General features: G+C 40.0%; 1 protein-coding gene across 2 annotated transcripts; it reads left to right on the plus strand.

The window, feature by feature from the left end:
* Positions 1–137: 137 nt before the first annotated feature.
* LOC143734933 (uncharacterized) lies at positions 138–22,319 on the plus strand. 2 transcript variants are annotated; one of them, XM_077225249.1, is made up of 12 exons: positions 138–507; positions 11,081–11,393; positions 11,939–12,222; positions 12,360–12,476; positions 13,444–13,505; positions 18,899–19,217; positions 19,326–20,110; positions 20,215–20,439; positions 20,534–20,799; positions 20,888–21,144; positions 21,223–21,471; positions 21,561–22,319. In XM_077225249.1, the coding sequence occupies exons 7-12, from the start codon at positions 19,897–19,899 to the stop codon at positions 22,225–22,227; spliced, it is 1,878 nt and encodes a 625-aa protein (XP_077081364.1). In that variant the 5' UTR covers positions 138–507; positions 11,081–11,393; positions 11,939–12,222; positions 12,360–12,476; positions 13,444–13,505; positions 18,899–19,217; positions 19,326–19,896; the 3' UTR covers positions 22,228–22,319. The 2 variants fall into 2 exon arrangements, 1 of the variants encoding a protein (XP_077081364.1); XR_013202823.1 differs by lacking the exons at positions 11,081–11,393; positions 11,939–12,222; positions 12,360–12,476; ... (6 more) ...; positions 21,223–21,471; positions 21,561–22,319 and adding an exon at positions 1,097–3,622.
* Positions 22,320–23,861: the final 1,542 nt, after the last annotated feature.

Genomic DNA, 23,861 nt, shown 5'->3' on the forward strand with positions numbered 1-23,861 from the left:
GATTTGAGCTTTAAACAACTACATTCTCGCCTGAAACACTCTTAAAATTACATTTCATAACACAATAACAGTAGTATTTTGATATTACGCGGGTTTTCTCCTCTGCTATTGACGCTTGCTGGTTGGTGCGAGATGCATTCTGGGATACCTGGCTGTCTCAAGTCCAAACAAGTCACCTCTCGATGCATCCTCGGTAAACGGGGCGGATCAAGAACACATCCGGGGATTTGAACTGGACTTGGCTAGATGTGAACTTTGAATTGGGACAGTACTTGGGCAGCGACTGATGACGTTTCACAAGTCCACAAGAACACAAGTACAGACAAGAACGCATATTGAGAAACGGCCTAGATGCCCTATTGGCCGCTGAGCACCGAGAAATGCGGCCGCCATCTTGAACCGGTCATACTCCCAGTTTCGTTGCGTGGCAGCAGATAAGATGCCAGAGCATTGTGGAGCATTTTCCTGTTCTAATCGCCGGACCATCGAAAATAGGGCTTTTCACAAGTAAGTCTTAACATTACTGTACTATTGGTTGTATTTTGTGAATAGAATATTACCAGATAATCGAGAAGGAGCAAGGATATTTGCTATTACTGTACTGAAATCGTTGTGAAATGCTGTTTAACTTACTGCATCAGCCGGTGTTCACCCGGCATGGAGAGGTGGGGTAACGTTAACTGTTAAAGTAATAATTACAAGAGCTTCTAGGTTATCAGATAAGAATTCAACTGCCCTGTTGTATAGGTTATTTGTGTTTGCGCACATGATATCAGGAAGCAATGTAATATACGCATGACAGCGACGCGCAAATTGAGTTACCCCTCCAACTTCTAGTGTTATTGATAACCTATATCTTATCACACGCGATTTGGCTATTGATATTACAGAAGTCCTGTGGTAAAATTACATTATTAACTTACTCCATCTACCCTTGTAAAGTTAATCCGAATAGGGCTTTAGTCTCGACATTTTCCCCTCCCACATCCACATACAATAAAAAAGGTATAGCCTAGGCTTAATGTTGTCCGAATTTAATTTTTAAAAATTTCTGATGCAAACACGTTGAAAATCTTCTTCTCAATTTTTATTACAGGTGGCTGCGTTCGGTGGATTCGGTGGCTGCGTTCTGTGTGTGAAAGTGTGTTTGTGTGTGTGTGTGTGTGTGTGTGTGTGTGTGTGTGTGTGTGTGTGTGTGTGTGTGTGTGAGAGAGAGAAAGATACTTTAGAGAGAGAGAGAGAGAGAGAGTGTGTGTGTGTGTGTGTGTCTGTGTGTGTGTGTGTGTGTGTGTGTGTGTGTGTGTGAGTGTGTGTGTGTGTGTGTGTGTGAGAGAGTGTGTGCGCGCCGGACTTGATTGCATGGAGGGAAGAACGCAGTGTTCAAGATGCCGTCTACCTGCTGTGTTATAAACTGCAATAGTCCTTCTTGCACAGTTTTGAAAACGAACATTAAGGGTTGTTTTAAGGGACATGTTTGTGTATGCTCGTAGACACTCACTCTGAAGCGGTCCGAGGCGATTCTGAAAGATTCAAAAAGTCGAGACAGGATTATCGTACCCAATTCTACACACCACTCTAACTTAGTTCATCCAAAACTAACTAGAAAATAGACTCAAAGTGCTAAATACCTGAATTATCCTTTAAGAACGGATCAATATATTTGTTTTCCTTAATTTTAATTAACCCTGACTTTATTCTCATCTGAATGGTAAATAATAGATTTTCGTATAAAATAATACTACCATTAAAAGCACATCTGATTTTTTTTAATCAATGTAGAATATGTAACTGCTCTGAAGACAAGAAATGAAAACCAATGCGATATGATTAATGTCCAAAAGATGTAACCCACAGACTGTTTTGAAATGGGTTTGGATAAATATGTTGCTTTAAAAACTGTGTGTTTGGTTGGGTGACAGTTGTAGGTTACAGTTTGACAAGAGTTTAGACTGTGACAAAAGCACAATGTTGTGTTTTATTGCGAGTGTAAATTACACGAATCGATCCATTTGAGGAGTATAAGTATGAATGCAATATTGCTGATAATATATTGTGTAATATATATTGTATCGTTTTTTTTAGTAAAATGATTTTATTGTAGCTTTTCAGAAGTAACGGAGCAGTAATCAAATAATGTGCGCCATTATTAATAACTATTACTAAGTAGATTTGAAAAATGCATGGGTCTTTGCTATAAATGGTAGTATAGCCTATTGCTATAATGTGATTGCAGTTTTGGCTGCATGTAGTCCATCTTTATTTATAAGCTATTTCTTTTACTTTGCTTGTCTATTTTATTGTAATGTTTTTTAGGGAAACTTTATTGTATCTTAGGGCTGCACAATTAATCGAATTTCTAATTGCGATTACGATTACGGATGCCACGATTACGTAATCGTTCAAAGCCGCGATTACAAAAGAAAATCCACTCTGCATGTGTGTTTAGAGCATATATGAGAGGCGAATCACGATTACTTCAGAAAACCCAGCACAATATGACATACCAGGGAGTGACGTAAGTGTACGCTGAAATAAAAAGTCTTTCACCTCAGAAAAACAGACTTTACTGTGCTGTGAGCCGTTATACTGTGCTCGTAGCGCGCACTCTTCAATTGCACGCGCAAATGCGGCGGCGCGCGCTGTGTATCGCTTCACTGTATGAAGTGCAAAAGAAACTACGAGCATGCAACGTCGTTACAATGTAAATTAGTAAGTCACGAAATAAAAGTAAAATACCAATAAATCACGTTCAAGCTGAGAATGATTTGCATGCAGGTATGATTTCCAGTCTATTCACCAGGAGCTGTTTCATTAACAGTTCTTGTTAGTATTGTGTATTCACCATGGTAACTGTCCTTTCCATATCCCCAAAATGCCACTTTATTTTCACTTTGTGTTATTTTTTATATTTTTAAATGACTGTGGTGGCTCATATCAACATTGTATTCACAAAAACTAGTTTGGGACTGCTATTTAATTGCTTTAGCATAGTCCTAATGTTTTTCTAGTATTTACTATGAGTCATTCTTACAATTTATGTGTATGTTAAGTAAAGGGGGACAGTACTTGTGTGTGTTAACAATTTTTGTGTAAACATGTATTATAATATGCCTATATATATTCAATGTAAATTGTGATAATCGTAATTAATAATCGCAATTACAATTTCAAGGGAATAATCAGCAATTATGATTTTTGTCATAATCGTGCAGCTCTATTGTAGCTTTTCAGAAATAATGGTGCAGTAAGCCTTATGTAAGGCCTGTACTATTTGTCTACATGGGAGGGGGTTTGGTTTAGACATTGTATTTACTCTGTGCATAGAATACTATGATGAAGGCTCCAGTAATAATTTTGTAGAAGTTCTATGACTTGGATGTAAAAAAGACACACATGATGATGAATAGCTAATCTTTATTTACCACATTTTAATAAAGGCTGTAAAACTTTTGATATGTGGGCATGTAAACTAGTGATGCACCGATGTGAAAATGGTGGCCGATACCGATAACCGATATTAATATTGCTGTTTATGGCCGATACCGATATTTACCGATGTCGATATCTCTGTATAAAAAACACATTTGTATGATAATCAAATAAAGAGCTATTTTCCAAAAAACTTTTTTTATTTTTTTTTACTTATGTAATTTATTTTCAGAAATGGCTGATATTGGGCACCTTTACCTGTGTGCAAAATATATCATCACATTTTCAGAAGAAAAAATAAATATTTATATAAAAATACATTTTTATAAAGGATACAAGTGTGTCCTGAATTCACACTATGAATAAGCCAACCCCCGAGTATTCTCAATAAACATCTAACTCACTTGAGACCAAGTCACTGTATTCTGTGAACAGTACAACAGTTCAAAACTTTAAAGTACAGTACTGTCCTACAAAGGCAAAAGACCTTAACTTCTATTTTATAGCACAATGTTATGATAACACTTAAAATGTAATCAATATTAACCCTATTAGACTCACTATGATGAATGGCTTCACATGTATAAACAAGAAGTTGAAGTAGTGAGCATAGTTGGAAATGTCCTGTATGAACAAAATGACGGAGTATGTTTTTGTTTCCACTGTTCGATCGCGCCCGCGCCCCTCTCTCTCTCTCTCACACGCGCGCGCCACACACACACACACACACACACACACACACACACACACACACACACACACACACACACACACACACACACACACACACACACACACACACACACACACACACACACACACACACAGGGTGGGAAATTAACTTTTTTTTTTCAGCCACAGTGGCTGGTGGATGCCCAATTTTACCAGCCACTTGTATTTTTTACCAGCCACTTTTTCTGGAATTCAAATTTATGAATGAGAACTGTGACTTTGATAACATTGATGTCAATTACAAATATGTAATTCGTTTTATCCATTTAACAATATGAGTTATGCTGCACTCAGGCGCCAATCTATGTTTTCCTCCGTGGATGCTCACGGGCGCACACCCTTTGTTTTTGTTTTTTAAAAGCACTATTCAGCACAAACAGGGCTACCATAATATGTGAGCAACATGCATGTACATGTTTGTATTTTTGAGAGAATTGTATGCATGGTTATTTTACAGTTTATTTTTTAATATTAGTTAAGTCTGTATGACCATAAATGATGGAGTATTTAAATGTATTTTGCTGCTATTTGAAAAAAATCCAGCAAAACGCGCCAGCGCGTTTGTCGACCCCAGAGGGTTAACTCGATAATAAAGCCGTAAAGTAGGCTATCTTTCAACTCAGGACAGCACCACTTCTCACAAATACAGATAGGATTGGAGATGAAAAGTTTAACTGACACGTAATCGAGCTCCGGAGCACCCACGGTATCGGCTCTAAAAACTATCCTCGCGGCTGCTAAAACTATCGCTAAACTAAAAAAACGATAGCTATCTAGCCATCACAAAACATAACTTCAAGTTAGTAATTTACTTGCACATCCAAACGTAGTCCCGAAAAGGTCTGCCCTTTTTGCCGATCGCATGGACGTTTCTGAATAGAATTGGTCATATTCATTATTGACTCTATTTTAAGGTTAGTTGTTCCTCTAACGAACTGTTTGCATTTTCGGACGACGCATAGGTTCGACAGTAAGTACAGTGCATGGACTGTTCGACGGGAAGGTAGGCTAACCATTCGCTCGTTTTCCCTTCGTCATCAATGCGCCACTTGTTCGAAAAGTACCTTCACTTTTTATTTACTTCGCCCTCAACAGTTTGTACATTCATATACTGCTGACTCCGAGGCAAAGTCACCCGCCACTTTGAAAAAGTACCAGCCATTGGCTGGTGGCGGGTGCTAATTTCCCACCCTGCACACACACACACATTCCAGCATTGCAATCTTGATGTCGCAAACAGTTCATCACAGAGCTTCAGAGCTAAGGCAGGGCTACAGATTAGGGGTGCTTCTCATTTCTTATTTGTGCATCCTCATTTCCTTCCCTCGCTTCCTTTCCTAGCGCCTCAGCTCCTCCCCCTGTAGGTTGTGAGGGAAGGACGCAAGGAAAGAAAATGAGGATGGAGGAATCGAATGAAAGCTTTTTTTATACATTGGAATACTTGATCACTCAAGCGTCACTTCATAGCGTCATCAGCAGCGCTCAAAGGATCTGCCCTTATGTTGTTGAAGTTTGTTTATTTAAGAAATTCATAATGAATAATAATAAAGCAAGATACCCTGTTGAAATATGTGAGATGTGTGGTTTATATAAACTGCAAGGGTAAAGAATAAATTCAAATTATTGTGAACGATGTGAAGGGGGAGGAGAATTGATACGTGTGTCAAGTTTAGTCAATAAAACACTTCCGTATAGGATACACATGTGTATCCTCGCTCATAACTCCTCTGAAAGCCTCCTCACTCCTCCATCCTCGACTCCTCGCGGTGCAATTAGAGAATTGAGATGTCCTCCAAGATGGCTGTGCTTGATTGGTTTCCGGGTCATAGGATGGAGGACAGAGGAGCGAGGAGACGAGGAGGGATATTGAGAAGCACCCTAGGTGTCCCTAAAGAACTGTAACGTTATCTAACGGTTAGTAGTTCCGCATTGTAATGGATTTGCTTTCTTGTCGGTTGTTTGACATGGATTTTAACCAGGGTTCAACAAAAGGTATGCTCTAAATTACTACATTCCTGCTGCTGGTGTATAATGTGTGTGTCGTTGCGGCTCCAACTGACCAACTCGCGTAGTTTTCAGTCAATGGACTGTCATTGACAGGCGAGAGCTAGCATTTTATTAAAGTTGTAGCCTACATGTAGCCTTGTATTACGGGCTGTGTATTAAGATATCCTACAAGCCTGCTCTAATGCAGCACTTGTTACTAGATAAGTTGTTGATTATGGCTCGAAACGTGTTTGTGTCTAGTTTGTGAAGTAGCATCGCTAGCTAAAGGCTACCGCTAGCTATTACTGGATTTTAAAGATTATCTTTTTTATGCACCCGTGTCGTGTGTCATTCTTACCTTGATCATTTTCATCATAATTTTCCCCCGAGAGTATGCCATTATTCAGTAATCTTAACAAAGCAATCACTGTGAAACACTTAACTTACATGTGTGTCTGAGGTGATTTAATTGCTACATCATAACCCCGTAACTCCAGCGCGACAATACTTTGATGGTCGGTCAGAACAAGGCAGAGTGCCATAACTTGCGCCTCCAGCACCTGCTTCAGCACATTATGTGTGTAATGTATGTGCGCGTGCAAAAACAAACATCCCCGCCGGCCCCACATAGGCCTACACACAAATACACAGGAATGATTATCGGCCTGTTCACATCGGCCCTATTTTGACATCGGAACGATACCGATGTGTAAAAAATTGACCATATCGGCCGATATTATATCGGCGGCCGATATATCGTGCATCACTAATGTAAACTAATGATAACATCTGTGTGTTTTAGTCTAAATCAGGAAACCCCAGATCAGCCGAGTACAGCCCGCAGATCCATTTCTCCTCCTCGACCCGGCTCCTCCAGCGCTGCCACAGAGCCACCAAGAGGATGGTCTGCGACCCCTACCTTGAGGTCGCGTCGTAGGGGAAGGAGGCCCTCTGTGTCACAGAGTTTGTGCTGTGCAGGAGTTTGGCTCCCTAGAAGACCAGTCGCTTTCACCTGTCAGACGTCCAGCACCACCAGACCAGCCGGAACAAGGATGGAAGACAGAAAAGGATCCTGACGTGACCCCCATTCAACATAGGTTTTGCCCCAGACTGGAACCTGGAGTGCAATTGGACACGTCTGTAGAACAAAGCCCCCTCGGCATTTTCAAGCACTTTTTTAGTGCTGAATCGTTAACCGATTAGTTTAAAATATGCCACGCTATTTGAAATAACAGCCATTTCGAGCCGCGCCTGCAATTTCGCAACTCTGTCGCATCTCCCTCTGCCTCCCGCTCACACACACACACACACACACACACTGCCCCGGTGCCGCGCTTCAACTCACGTCACTTTTTTAAATCCCCTACAGCGCGAAACATGAGTCCCGCAAACGCGGCGCCGAGGAGCTTGTATGTAATCGGAGGACAAATGGCTCCTTAGTTTTGAAATGGTTTGGGTACAAGGTGATCGCGTTGAAAATAAAGGCGTTAGTCTAGCGTTAGAAGCTCATTAGAAACATTGCAGCGGCTCGCTCATTTAAGAAAATGACAGCTCCGAAGAGACTCTGCTTTAGTTTGAGGTAACGTTAGTGCTAACAATAATAAAGAAAGATGATGATCATCATCACCTTATCTGTTAACACTGAAATGTAGATGTAATGTATTTCTACAGTATTACTGTATTTAAGCACTGTATCACACAAGTTGCAACTTACTGTGTCATTCTTTTTGGTGAAATGGTCCCACACACTACGTTTCTTTGCACGCTTCATCCTGTCGTCTGCCCTGGCTCTAACCTCCAGTGTTTTAGCCTGTAGCCTTTACTTTTCGCAAACCTTGTGAGCGCGCGATCCCAAACGCTGTGACCTGGCGCCAAATGTTTTTATTGGTTTATCAAGTAGCCAACAAACAGGCGAGTTATGAAAAATTGAGTGTGAGGGATTTGTTCATTTCACACAAAAATATCTTGGAATGAGATGGCTAACTGTAGTAGCGTTTAGTCCACTGTCTATAATAGCCTAATTTAGAGATCACTTTTTTTTTAACCGACCACCGACAACTTTGATCGGTTAACGTTGAGACGGTCAACCATCGGTCAAACGGTCATCGGGGTAGCATCCCTAGGCTATACCTGTGACTTCAACATATACACAGGTAAAAGCAGGTTGGCATCTGGGCAAGGGCTCTCATTTGACTCTGTGGTGGAATTGATGAGGCCATCTTTCCTCGGCAGTGGTTATCACCTCTACTGTGATAATTTTTACACCAGCCCAAAACTCTTCAGGCACCTGCTGTCCCTCAATTTTGGAGCCTGTGGTTCTATACGTGAAGGGAGGGAGGAGGCTCCAAAAGCAAAAAAAAATGAACTGACCAAGAAATCCCCCAGAGGATCTCTCAGGTGGATAAGAGAAGATAACCTTGTCTTCACCAAGTGGATGGACAACAAGGAGGTGGCAATGTGCAGCAGTGTCCATGTTGCTTATGATGGGGACACTGTCAAGAGGAAGCAGAAAAATAGGGATGGATCCTGGGAGGAGACAAACATACCAGTACCAAAACCTATTTTGGATTACAACATGTACATGGGGGGAGTGGACTTATCAGACCAGCTGATACAGTACTACTCGGTTCATCACACAACCAGAAGATGGTACAGAACCATGTTCTTTCATTTTATTGACATTGCTGTGACCAATGGCTTTATAATGTACAAAGAAATTCAAAAGCTGAGGAACACACCAACCAACCAGCTCATCACCCACAGGGCCTACGTGGAGCAGCTTGTGGCTGAGCTGTGTGGTGTCACAGTCGAGGCCGTGCCTGTGCCTGTACAGAGGAGAACTGGACATACGCCTGTGCCAATCTCAAAACCACTTGCAAGGCTGAGGTGTGGGAAATGTAAGGCAGATGGGGTCCCAAGAAAGGACACTTCATGGAAATGTAATGAGTGTGATGTGCCACTCTGCCTACAGCCAGAGCGTAACTGCTTTCACATGTGGCACAACATGCAAGAATAATGTTGAAAGGCTGATGTGCAAATGCAGTGCACAGTGCCATATAGAGGTTGTTTTTGGATGTGTTTGGTAAGTTGAGACAGAATATTCAATTCAAAATGAACATTTATTTTCCCTTTACATTTTCTTATTTCGGTGTTTTCCCCCCCAAAAAAAATCGTATGGTGACTACAAACACAGAAATGTAAATAGTTACTTTGTTTCTTTATATTTTTTCACCCAATGTTTTTAAAGGTGTTCTAAAGCCTTTGAGGAATCAATATTTGACGTAAAACCCCTTATTATTTTATGGTTTACTCTTTTTATATATTAAAAGAAAAAAATGTAACTTCCGTTTTTGTATTTCTTGATGATATATCACATCCGAACACATACAAGTGTCTCAAGAAGTGTATTGTAAATGCATCCACATTTTAGCTGAGAGTCTATAGACTCTCTTCACTCTTCTATGAAAATTGAAATGTAAAGCCAAAACAGCATATTTATTAATTTTGGAGGGCTCTTATTTTGTAATACAACATCAGAACGTCCTGAAACGGTGCAGGTGACACTGTGAGAAGATGTACTCTCCAGCTAAGGTGAAATTGGGCTGTGGATTGGTCGCTCATTTGCATAAAACAGTGCCTGGTGCATGGCTCTGCTAAAAAATTGAATCGCTTCCGCGTAGCCACGTGAACCGGAATTATCCCGACAACGTTTTATCAGTACAGAGGTAAAGGGAAGGAGGCCTTCACAAGGGAGAGACTAGTTATGTGTACAATGTGGACTTTTATAAAGATCAGTTTGGCCATTAACTTTTAAATGCATAATTATGCATTAAAATGAGGAGATTCAAGCATTTAATAAAATACAAAGAAAAAAGTTATGCTTATTTAAAAACGCTGCTGCTGTCTTGTGCAGTGAGTGAACACGTCCTATGTACACGCGCACTTGTTTCTTCGTATAATGTTTGTTTTTATAAAACATGTATTCACTATGTACTGGATTGGACTTTAAAGTGCAAAATGGTTGAATAGTGGTGTTCACTGCAGAGCCAAATGACATCCAGCTCTCCCTCTATGGGAGTAATCGGTTATGTTCAGGCTAGTTAGGGATATATAGGGTGTGGTTGGACCTTCAAGCTCCACCCATTACGTCCAGAAAGGGGGAACTGGAAGTCTAGCTCCACCCATTGGCTCAGCAGTGAGGGGAAAATAGATTTTAATAATATATAACTAAAGTCCTGTTTCTTTTAAATAATTAAAGAATTTACAGTAAATTATTGACTATTTTGGACCATTGCTTAACAGAACCTGGAGTGATATATTATTCATTTATCCCCAAATCTAAGATGTTTTACACTTTAAAGTTTGATAGTTCTGTGTTGGAGGGAAGTCAGTGACTGTGAGGTTCATCACAGCAGGACAGGAAGAAACTCTTCACCTACAAACTGAACACACATCAAACAAATAGCCATTCTCATGCAAAAGCTGTTTGTCCATCCAAAAGATGCATGTCAGAAGAAAAGCGACCGCAGCAGTTTCAGTCTGACTCAGATGAGCTGCTAGAATCACACCTCCGTAAACCTGACAATAATGTGAGATGATTGTGTTTTCAGCGGATTGTTTTATTAGATCAGAGTTTACACTGAGCCACTGAAGAAAATGTTTCACGCGCTTGTTTTGTTCTGTTTGTGCAGGTGGAGTCTAACTGGTAAGATAAGTTATAAATAAATATCCAAATGTCTTGCATTTGCTATTTTTCCCAGGTTTAAATCAAACATATGGATTCAGGCCCATCTTTCAGTGAGCTGAAAATGTCCCATATTTAAAGCTAATGAAACATCCGCTGTTCTTCAAAACACATTTAGATACAAATTCAATTTGATTTCAGAATTTGTAAGAGCCTTAATCAGTGTCAAAACCTCTTCATGTTCATCAGGTGTGTTTGGTGATTCAGTGTGAGTGATGGAGGGAGATTCTGTCACTCTAAACACTGATACTGAAATACATGAAGACGAAGACATACTGTGGAAATATGGAGCTGAAACGTCTCTGATAGCTGAAATCAGTAAAGCTGCTGGAATCTTCTCCACATATAACGGCACTGATGGGAGATTCAGAGACAGACTGAAGCTGGACAATCAAACTGGATCTCTGACCATCACAAACACCACAACTGAACATACTGGAGTTTATACACTAGAGATGTGGAGCGAAACTGACATCAAAAACATTCAGTGTTTCTGTCTATGGTGAGTGGAGACGTGTTTACAAATTCTTGTTTTATTAGAGTAATATTTTGGTTTCAGTTTAAGTTAAGCTGAATCAACAGAATTTGTGGTATAATGTTGCTTAATACAAAATGTATTTAGTTTTAGCTTTAGTGTCGTTTTAGAGTTATAGTGTCAAAGCGACAAAGTTGTCAAATTAGATTAGAACTTTACACAAAAAAGTTGAGTTAAGCGTTTTCTTTTCACATCTCTTTTCATATTGTTCACAACTGGATATTTTATCTATATTTTAATGTTTACAGATCGGCCCCATTCACGGCCATTGTAAGCGTCTCACTGTAACACATATTTTTGCTTCTCTGCTGTACACAAATTGGAAACAATTTTTTGTGGTAATCAACATTATTACACAAATGATGTTGAATGAGCTTAACTTGTACTAAACTACAAATATTCCTTTAAATATTTACGTACCGTAATTTTATAGGTTGAGATGAGAAACACTCACTCACCATCAACCCACTACACCAAAAATAATAATCTTTGTTTATTCTGTTGTTTTCCAGCTCCTCAGTTCCTTACATTACCAGAGACTGTTCATCATCTTCATCATCATCATCATGTTCACTGGTGTGTTCATCAGTGTTGAATGTGTGTGATGCGACTCTCTCCTGGTACGTAGGAATGAGTTTATTGTCCAGCATCAGTGTGTGTGATCTCAGCATCAGTCTCTCTCTACCTCTGGAGGTGGAATATCAGGATAAAAACACCTACAGCTGTGTGCTGAACAATCCCATCAGCAACCAGACCACACATCTGGACATCAACACACTCTGTCACACATGTGCAGGTACCACAGCACTGATGATATATGTGTTAATTAATTAAACTGTTCGTTCATGTTATTAGTGTTGATGTTTGATAGTGTTTGTTGTAGATCATACAGACAGATTCACTCACACTAATGGTTCCTTTTGTCCATTACAGATCAAGGTCTACCGTTACTGTACATACTGTTGATCTCTGCTGCTGCTGCTGCTGGATCTCTGATGATTGTTGCTGTAGTCGTGATCTTCTGCATCTGCAAGAAATGTAGAAAAACAGGTCAGGAGAATTTAAACATATACATACAGTACTGTGCAAATGTCTTAGGCACGTTAGTATTTTCGCCCGCAAAATATGGTTTTAAGACAGTAATTTGTATCTTTTGCTGTAGTGTGTTAGTTGGAAATATCAGTTTACATTTCCAAAAATTCATTTTGCCATTAATTATAGTAATACAGTGAGATTTTTAAATGCACAAGGAGTCTGACAACAGCCGGCATAATCCACTCAGAGATCTGATCTCACCATCATCAAGTCCATCTGGGATTACATGAAGAAACAGAAAAAAACTGAGACAGAATAAATCCAGAAGAACTGTGGCATTGTCTCCAAGGCTCTTGAAGAAACATGCCTGCAAAGCTACAGTACTGTGAACAGTTTTAGGCACTTGTGTAAAAATGCTTTAAAGTGAGGAGGCTTTCAAAAATAATGTCATAAATAGATTTTATTTATCAATTAACTTCTATTAACTAAATCAAATCAATATTTGGTGTGACCACCCTTTGTGTTTAAAACAGCTTTTGTCCAGGTACACTTGCACATAGTTTTTCAGGTAGCTTTGCAGGTCGATTTCTTCAAGTGTCTTGGAGACGTTGCCGCAATTCTTTTGGATTTAGTCTGTCTCAGTTTTTTCTGTTTCTCCATGTAGTCCCAGATGGACTCGATGATGGTGAGATCAGATGATCCTGATCATACCGGCTGTTGTCAGACTCCTTGTGCATACAAAAATTTCACTGGATTATTACAACTAATGGCAAAATGACTGTTTGGAAATGTAAACTGATTTTTCCTACTGACACACTACAGCAAATTATATAAATAACTGGCTTAAAAACATTTTTGGGGGGCGAAAATACTAGCACGCCTAAGAGTATAGGCCTACTGTATTTATTTTTTTAATGCACAAATTTCCAAATAATATTGAAAACTTTTTCATTTGAACACATCTGTGTTATTGTTAATGCAGTTCACACACAGGAGGAAGACCAAACTGCTTCAGCATTGTGTAAACCAAAAACACGACCAAAGGTAAGATGTTCATGACTGTATTGCAAGAAGTTGTTGCAGTCAGTCAGTGTGGTTGAAGCTGCTGAGCGTAGTTCTGTTTTAAATGCCACAAATGGTCAGTGAATAAACGTGAGTGATCAATCGTTCCAACTGTCATCATCTTTACTAACTTCAGTAGAGAGCAGATCAAAAGGACAGTTTAAGCATGTTAGCACCTCAGTGTAAATACTGAAAATGTATTTAAAACGTACCACAATTTTTTGTATTTATTTTAGTAACTAATATATTATAATTGATGAACTAATTTAATATTATGATTTATCTAAAAATGTTTTCTCAATCTTTTATGACTGCTGCCACCATTCACTTTCATCGTATCTTTTTCCATACAATGACAGTGATGTGGTGACTGTTCCCTTTCGAACGGTCACTTCGTATTGCGTAGTGTAGTAAATGGGATGCTATAGTCAATGTTGTCCAGTAGAGGGCGGCATGGGTTTGCATATAGGTTACCCTGGTGATACACGGGAATAGAGAGCGGGGGTGCTAGTCTGTTGTTGGCTGAGCCGGTGTCAAGGCACGTTGTCCGCTCTGCATCTGTTAAGAAAGATTCACATTAATTTCACTGCATGTCTCCTCATGTATGATGCACCAAAGGATATTACACGTAGCATGTGGGGAAACTCCTTTTCCTCGATTTACTGAAGCTTTTGTGTAAAACCAAAAGTGCAAAATGAATGGGAGTCTATGGAGCTAGAAGGCTAAATTTGTCTCTTACATCCGATTGCCGTTGAGAAATCTCAGATTTGATTGTAGGTTTTGCAAGTTCAACATGGGTTATAGATCGAAAGTTGAATGAACGAGTACTTCTGTCCTTTCGATTTCTTACAGGTTGAGTTGTTGTTGCCCATAGCACGCTAGCATTCTGCTAATGAACGGGTCAATATCACTGTAGGGTGCCTTTTGGTGTCCTTAACATAAATAACTAATTTTCCATTATAACTTTACATACAAATGACTATGAAAGGGTGTGTTATATAAGGCTAAGTTGTTTTATTCATAGCAGTAGCATTATTTGGCTCTTTAGATACATTTTTAAGATTTTCTATAGTTTTGTATAAGAGGATGTATGTTATTTTGCTATGTCCCAGGCACTGCTCATCAAATTTGAATGAGAGTAAAATAGTCAAATCATATTTATTTTTTATTTATTTTTTACTATTAATATTTTGTTTAATAAGATATTACTCAAATTGAGTGTATTGATCAGTTTATAATAAAAACAATATTTTTATTTAATAAAAAAGAAGAGTTTGTCCATGTCCCTTAAATGGTTGTCCACCCTGTCATATTGTGGAATCTGCCCCCTTTAAGAATAGGCCACCCCCATTAGTAACATTAGGACAACAGATTTTTGTATCTCTTTAGTGGTAGGAAATTCAACTGCTGAGGCGAGTAGCTGCTGATTTTACAACTAACAAATTTTCTTCATATGAGTTTGCTTACTTGTTTTGCCAAAGCTTAACATGTCCACCCTGTCGGCATAAAATATACTGGAAGTGATTCAAATACAATAATTTCCAAATATGTACGTTTTAATATACCAAATTCTCTTCAACAACCAGACTAACTATCACAGTTTGTTGTAAGCTAATATGCTAATTGAAGCTCAAAATGTCCACCCTGTCGTTGTTCCAAAATGTCCACCCTGTCGGCCACTTAGACTCGACAGGGTGGACATACACATGACAGGGTGGACATAGCATTCATTTGTAGTTAATATTGCAATTTATAGCAATCTTATATTACATTTTATGGAAACATATAATATAATATAACAAGATAATATTTTGTTATATAAAAAAACATAAAATCATTGCTGTTCTCAGGACATGACTCTGAGTGCGGCAGAAATTGCGGCAGAAAGTGCTGGCAATACCAGTTTGGGGCAAGTTGTAAATGTTACAAATTGGCAGAATTTATTTACTACAATATTTCTTGGCCACAAATAAAAAAACTAATTGTTGCATTTAATGTACTTGCCTTGTCATGTTTTGTTATTATAATTTTCCTTATGTTTACATTTTGCTGAAAAGACGGGCAGGTTTTTGAACTCCCTGCCTTTTTCATCTCAACCAGAGAGGCCATTCTAAATTCTCAGTTATATCAATGTGATTGAGAATGTAATTATATATTTATTTTTTTAAGTTGAATAAATGTTTCATTGTCATATTTTGTCATGCTTTTTGTGTTCTGCTTTATGTGTCCACTCCATCGTGTGCTTGTCCACCCTGTCGTGGGCTCGTCCACCCTGTCATCTTGGTATTTTTAAATAATATTTAAAATAATAATTTAATCATACCTATATAATCCATTGTGCTAGGTGTGGGGGCAATAACATGCAAACAAAAAACTGCATCCAAATAATCAAATATTTCTCCAAATAAGAAAAAATACATGTGCGAATTGTATGAGTTCCTTAAAAAACACATGATTTACATAAAATCTTTTATGTATTTATAATTTTAAAGCAAACAAATAACCCTGTTTAGGAAAGGGACATCATACCTTTCAGAAAGTATCATTTGTATCTTAATAATGCAATGAAGACATATTTAACAGTAATTTATATGTCCACGACAGGGTGGACATATCTATGCTTTATGCTCTAAAAAATGGCCCACAATTAAAAAAAAAAATTTGTGGGAGCTCAGATAATATATTTATTATAGTATTTGGGTGTCTACTATTATGACATGACATAAAGCGAATGGTAAATTAAAATCAAAATGTGTGAGTATTGTGAGGGTTGAAAGGCACTCTATGGTGATATTGACCCGAACGCTGATTGGTCAGTGAAGGACTGATTACGACCAGAGATACCGCTTGATGGCATCGTGGCATCCGAAGCAGGACCAGAATGAATCTAGTAGTCAGTAGTTGTAATTTATGTAGCCAACTTTAGTTAACGTTTATTGGAAGAAAATAGTTAATTGCAGCTAGCTTACGTGATCAACACTTCACTAACGTTAGCTACCAGTCAGAAATGTGTAAATACGGAGGTCATAGTTAAATGTGATGTTACATGAGGTGGTCAGAATATTAGAAATACATCTGGATATAAAACAAATAAGTACAGCAGCACCCCCACAAATAAGACCTCAATGCTAAAACGTGAAAATGAATTTACACCTCTATGACAGTATAAAAAATCCTGAACATCATAGAAAAGCAGAACGTATGGCTAAGCTTTATATGGTATCATAATACAATAAAAATATAAAATTATATTTTCCCTAATTTGCATAATTTGTCGGATGAGCAAAATAATCCTCCAGCTTCTTCCATAATGTTGTTGTGTAAGAATAACAATTTGAATAGCAATAGTGGTTTGTATATAGATAGATATTTTTGTTCTCATTTAATTTCAAATTATGTACAGGAGTAGAGTCAAAATAACAGAAATCATGACAAATGTCCAAGTAGGTGTAGGTTATAATATATGCATTCGATGTACTGTGTACAGTATGATTATGTAAATGTATACTGAAATGAATCCCATTAACAGTAACGTTAATGTTATGAATTATTCCAGTCAGTAGCCATATTTCCAGTTTCATTTCAACTAGCTAGCAGGCAGGGCTTGAAAATTGGTTGAAACAACCAACATAAAATATAAATAATTACGCTGTGCATGTACAAATGAAGACCAGTATAAGCATCGCAAAGGGCCTCTGATACAATATAGACAGTTGACAATTCAAAAGAGGTCGATATTTCAGAATCTTTGGCATGACACAATAGGGGCTAAGAGTTGAAATTTGACTGGTATTGGTGCCGACTTCTGGAATCTTTGTAGCATGACACTATTACTCTTACATGTTTCAATGTGTCCCCTGTGATGTAATACTAAATAAATAAATAAATAATGATCTTCCAAGTCTCGCTGGCAGCCACATTCTCATTTCAATTGCAGGAAGTCCTATTATTACCAACAGTCACTGATGGTTTGTCAGTATGATTAATGAATGAGGAAGTTTCATCATTCACAACCTGTAATAAAACACAGATTCATAGAAATTAACAAGATTAATGTCACAAAAACACAAAAATACAGGAGACCTGGAATAGTTTTTAACTCATATTTGAGGAATGTACAAAGGATTTTCCCCCAGAAAATATTAAAATGTCTTAAATGTGTGATTTTTCACTTAATGAATCTTCTGATAAACTGCAACACAATGTCATCTGCTGTACTACAGCAATACACTTACAATTTCATGATGTCTGATGCTACAGTATTAATAATATCATGTGTACTCTTACTTGCTCTTTTAATAAAATTTAAACTTTTTATTTTAATATAATTTAGTTTATGTGGGAGTCATTGGCACTGGCTCAACTGTGAAGATCTGCATCCATGGAGAAAAAAAAACCATCTTCAGTGAAACTTTCTTATATTTATTATAATTCTGTCTCGTCTTAAATCGACTTCTAACTCCTGGTTTTAATGAATCATATTTGGTCCTTGGGATTTTAATTTGTAAATCCCCTAACACAAAATCAAATCAAGAGAGGTCACTATTTCCAGCCGATCCCTGTATTAATTACAGCGTTGGATGTAAACGCTAATTTGAAAGTTTTCTAAAATTAGCAACATAAAAAAATGAAAAACTTACAATAAAAATCATGTTTTCCAGTGTTACACCCCCGTCTAGGGGAAGAGGCGCAACATGAAAGAGTCAGAGAATTACAAGATTTGGAACAAACAAAAAAGTTATTTATTTTCTTAATATGGGACTTGTGGTGCAGGAGCTGACCAAGTCAAAATAACAAACAAAACAACCTTGTCTTTAACCTCTTGAATCCCAGCTATCCTCACTTACCGGTGAGTCATGAGAAAATTATTCTTACTGCAGGTGCAATTACCTACTAACATGTTACACCGTTAACTAGGATGTAATGGTAATAATGTAACTTAAATTACTTAAAAATAATATTTTTCTTAGTACTTTTAAAATTAATTACATGTAATAATTTGTACACAAAACAAGCTTTTGTAGTTTTTCCCCACGACACTGTGTCTGCCAGTCAAGGTTCTATACAGAATGTGTGAACGACCCACCCCCATTGATCTTTGCTTGACCTTTCAAAGGTGTCAAGCTCAGAACAATAACATTCCAACACCTTGAGACACCTAGCCTGACAGCTGAGGTTCTATTCAAGATGTGTTAACGGCCCCCCATTGAGCCTTGCTTGACCTTCGATAGATGTCAGTCTTAAAACAATATCAAAGTCTGTACAGTTTTTTTATCTTTTTGTATGGGAAACATCGCACCTTTCCTCTGCTCTGGAAAAGATAACACTTTAAAGGAACTTTAATAAACTTTGCCTTTGTCTGTGTGTTTTAACAGGTTCTCTTGTGATATGCATGTGGCAAAGTTGATGAGGGAGCGATCTCTCGGCAACAGCGTCTCTATGCTGTATCACAAGCTGTGTGAACAGCATAGTGAGGAATGGATGGAGAGGTCCCTGCAATATCTCTCTGTGTGTCACCGGTTCCATGGCACCACCACACAGCCCATCTCACCTCCACCACCCAAGCCGCCTGTACCAACCGCCAAGTGGCTCCTCTCTGTCCACGCAGAGGATATCCGGTCCCGGTATGGTGAGCTCAAAGCCAGGGTCACCTCTGTCTTTGGGTCCATCCTGAAGATGGCCTCCACAAAAAAGGTAACATATTAATCAAATATTAGTTTCAAAGGCCCAAATGTGTATATACAGGTGTAGATAAAAAATTTGTAGGTTATCTGTACTGAATTTTCTGTTTTCCAACAACAGGTGGCCAAAAAACTGGCAGGAGCTGCAGCTGGGACCGCAGCCTGGGTCACCAATGTGGGCAATGAGCACGGACAGGTCCTCATGTCTGTGCTCACCTCACACGAGGGTCAGGGACTGCTGCCCATGACCACAGGCCTGGTGAAGAGGTACGAGGCGGCTGGTGTCGCTCCCCCCACGCTCCTTTATGTGGACAGAGACTGCTGCTCTTCTGTGGGCACATCCAGAGCAGGTGCCATGTTCAGCGGCTGGAGTGATGTGGTGGTACGTCTCGATGTGTGGCACTTCATGCGGCGCTTCGCCGCTGGTCTGCACACTGACAGCCACCCGCTCTACGGTCTGTTCATGGCGAAGCTCTCTGCCTGCATTTTCGTCTGGGACGAGGGAGATGTGGCTCTGCTGAGGGAGGCCAAAATGAGGGAGCTAGAGCAACAGCATGGCATCAGAGGCCTCACTGATGACCAGCTAACCAGCAGGCTCACCTCCAGACAGTTGGCGCTGCACACGTGGCGTGGAGGAGACAGAGCAGCTAATCTGTACGTTGCTGGAGGCCTTCAAGGACGCCAGGGAAACCATGGGCATCCCCTTGGTGGACCAGGAGAGGATGGACGTCATATGGGACACGCAAAGACGCCATCTTCCCTGCATCCAGGACCCCCCTGGTGTGCAGCTGTACACCCAGACAGGAAGTATGACAAGGGGAGGGCTCACACTTCCTGTCTACCGCTGCGCTAGGGGTTTCACTTCCCTGGAGTCCTTCCACAACCACCTCAACCGCTTCATACCCGGTGAGATTACACACATCCACCTCAATGTTTTTTTTTGTGATTGTCTGTTTTTATCTCTTTTGTAATTATAAATTAGTGTTAATGTTTCCTTTTTTTTTTATCAGGAACGAGCGCTAACCTGGAAAATTTCCAGGCTTATCTGCTTGAGGGTTTGGAGCGGTGGAACGAGGACCGCGCTGCTGCTGCTGCTGCTGCTACCGTAATGGATGAGGGCCCGTCGTCCCTGCGCTGCTACAGTGCCTCGCTCCAGCACAGCCTCAATGAGCTCAGTCAGCGTCTTCTTGGCTGTAGTCTTGTACAAGACCATTCAAAGCCAGGACAGTACACGGGTATGTGTCTATAATGCCATGCTTTGTTGTTTTCTTTGTAATGCACAGGTGTCGGTTTTAAAACCTTGTTTTCAATTTAATTTTGTTTTGTCAGGCGAGCTCATCGGGGTGGAGTACCTGTGCTCGCAGCAGTCCTGGGAGTTCAGGGAGGACTTTGGGCGGGACCCAGATGCCCCAGATAGAATCCCAGATGACCTAGGGGAGGCAGAAGATGAGGGATTTGGGGATGAGGCAGAGGAGCAGGACCACACCATCTCCCCTCTTTCCTTAGTGTCCACCCAGGAAGCTGTACGCTTGTCTCAGGATTCAGCCTCACCCTCTCAGTCCTCCCAGGACCTGCCTCCTGAGCCCCAAGAAGATGTATGTATGCATGCAGGCATCCCTTGCCATGCCATCATATGGAGGACTTTTTTTATCCATCCACTAATTTCTTCTTTCTTCTTGTTAGGTGTGCAGAGGACCAGACGGGACACCAGGTTTTGACAGAGTGGTGGACCTGGCCAGGTACCTCGTCGAGCTGAGAGAAAAGCCTTGTGTCTCAGATAGGGAAGCCACTGACATTGTTCGGCTGTGGGACAGACTGCCGGACAGTGACAAAAAAGGTGTTTCCTATCCGACGAGACACAAGGGGAGACTCTTACAAGGCAGGTTTAAGGCCACCCACTCCAAAACCTCCACCTGTCATGGAAAGGAGAGCCTGAAGCGGTAAGTTAAATATTTGCACACAGAGCTTTAATAATGTAAATGACTATATGCTTTATAATTCCCTATTTTATTTTACAGGTGTGTGCTGGGGCAGGGGTCGGGCCCTGCGCAATGGCCCAATATTAGTCGAATTGTAGAGGCAGTATGTCTGGAGCTTTCCTCCATTCATCCAGCGGGGAAGGTGAAGTGGGGAGTTTCATTGAACCGCTGGGCTGCCGTTCTACACGACTACCAGGCCATACGGAGGCTGGTGGGGAACTGCCCAGCACTGAGGGGACGGGCAAGGATTCAGCTGTTTGAGGTCAATCAGCGGACGCTTTCTGTCTGGTAAGTAGTTTCTTTTTAAAGCCAGCTATAAAAGGAATTTTACAATTCTCATATTCTGTTCATCCTATTAATTGTGCCATTTTAAACAGGTACAACAACTACTGGAAGAAGCTGGAAGCAGACGTGCTGGCTCTGAGTGTGCCCTTGCCTCAGATCCGCATGGTGTCTAACACCCTTCTTCCTGTAGCCAAACAGAAGACGTCAGTGCCCGCTGCACCTCAATCAGCACTCAATCAGCGACATCCTCCCCCCGCATCAGCACCCGCCCTGTCTGCTCCACCGCCAGCGTCTCTCTCTGCTCCACCGCCGGCGTCACTCTCTGCTCCACCGGTAGCATCGCTCTCTGCTCCACCGCCGGCGTCACTCTCTGCTCCACCGGTAGCATCGCTCTCTGCTCCACCGCTGGCGTCACTCTCTGCTCCACCGGTAGCATCTCTCTCTGCTCCACCGCCGGCGTCACTCTCTGCTCCACCGGTAGCATCGCTCTCTGCTCCACTGCCGGCGTCACTCTCTGCTCCATCTTTGAGCAGAACAACTTTGTGGAGGAAGAGAAAGGCAGAAGAGTTTTTAGCCCAGAAGCAAGGGCTGCCCCCTCCACAGCAACGTGAAAGAAAAGATTACACATGCAGTCGATGTGGGCAGCCCAGAAAAAAAGAGTTTGGGCACACCAGGGTGGGCAGCTTCTTCTTCTGTGCCACAGCAGAGGGAAAGACTGTAGAAGAGTGGCTGCAGGAGAGGAGAAATGCTTCACTGTAAATAGTTATTTGTGTAAATATTGTAAATGTCCTGTTTCTTATTATTAAGGAATATTTAATTGCATTTAATAAAGAGCATGTAATTATTCCAAAGTGATTGTTCTTTATTTCAAAAGGTTTATCTGCCTTCATAACGGTCATATAAATTGTCCTTAATAATGATTATTTATTTTAGAACATTTAACGATTGTTCTTTTATTTGAGAACATTTATGTGCCCTCAATAAATGCCATGTTAATATATATCAAAACCTAATTTAGGGTTTACCTGCCTTCATGAGTCATGTAAATTTCCCTAAATTATAGTTTTTTACTTTTGCACATTTATTTGCCCTCATAAAAACCACGAAACAGTCCTTCTTTATTTCAGAATGCTTCTCTGTTAAAATAGGCCATGTCTGACCTATATATATAATTAATATATGTACGTATGTATTATTACATTTATACATATTTGTTGTACTTGTACAGATTTTAATTAAACAAAGGGTATATAGGGATCCCACAGTTAAGGCCATGTTAATAGTCTTAAATGCTTGTTCTTTATTTTAGAACACTTATTTTCTCCCATGAGGGTCATTAAACAGTCATAAAAGACTGTTCTTTATTTTAGAATGTTAATCTGCCTTCACAAAGGCCATGTTAACAGTCCTTAATGACATTTATAGAACATTTATTTGTCTTCATGAAGATCATGCTAATTGTCTTGCCCATTTATTTTATTTGTGGAGCTTTTTTATGTATTTAAATTATGCATTAGCATTCTATTATACCATGGTCTGGGTGAGTACTCGATTCTGGCTGCAGGATGTCCGTTAAAAAGTGACAGAGGACACCTAGTAAAGGAGTTCTGGTGAATCTGACTGTTTACCGTTCGAAATTAATAAATAAATGCGCTGGCTACATCAGCTGTGAGTAACCATGTTTACAATTTAAAAAAACCAGGGGGGTATAAAACAGAGTCAGACAAAGATGGAGAGACTCAAGAAGAAGTGACAACATGTAGAATGCAACAGGACGTCTCTGAATGGTTAGTTGATGAATTTATGTTTCTGATGTGGAGTTAACTATCTTCAATTAGCATAATTCTGTCATGATAATCTATAAATCGCTCCTATAGGAACTGTTGTGAGATGCACACAGAGTGACTTTTTATTGCATGTGAAAAGAAGGATGCTAAAGTTTGAGCTGACTCACAAATGTTCTTCTTATAAAACAACTTTTCCTCTTCTCAACATGGACTGCGTGTCCCGGGGGCGGGGTTTATGTACATTTTAGGGTTGCTGATGTCACTAACCTGGGAGGAATGTCGTGTAGTCCCTACCAGCCGTTTGTTGTAGTCCTTTTCTTTAAAAGCAAATAACTCCCTTTGCTTTGAACTTTGAGCATTGTAACTTTGCAGATGTTGTTTATGCTCAAACAGCAACATTTCACAGTTAGAAAAGTGAAATCGTGTTTTACCACCCCTTTAAGCATCAGAGCAGACACATGGCATTACTGTTCTGTGCAGAGATGCCACAGCATCCAGTTTGGCAAGTACCAGGGTCAAACTTTCCGTTGGCTCCTGGAGAACGACGTGGGCTACACCACGCAGTTGGTTGCCAGCCACCAGCGGGAGCGGGAGAAAAGTGCCTCC

The sequence above is a fragment of the Siphateles boraxobius genome, unplaced genomic scaffold, assembly GCF_051911475.1.
Source record: "Siphateles boraxobius isolate OS27281-9 unplaced genomic scaffold, OSU_SipBor_1 13, whole genome shotgun sequence".
NCBI lineage: Eukaryota > Metazoa > Chordata > Actinopteri > Cypriniformes > Leuciscidae > Siphateles > Siphateles boraxobius.

Bases quoted from the DNA above. Each gene is read 5' to 3' on its own strand.
- LOC143734933 (XM_077225249.1), top strand. From the start codon at position 19,897: ATGGGCATCCCCTTGGTGGACCAGGAGAGGATGGACGTCATATGGGAC. The intron at 20,111-20,214 runs GTGAGATTACAC...TTTTTTTATCAG, and splicing joins CCTCAACCGCTTCATACCCG to GAACGAGCGCTAACCTGGAA. The intron at 21,472-21,560 runs GTAAGTAGTTTC...CATTTTAAACAG, and splicing joins CAGCGGACGCTTTCTGTCTG to GTACAACAACTACTGGAAGA.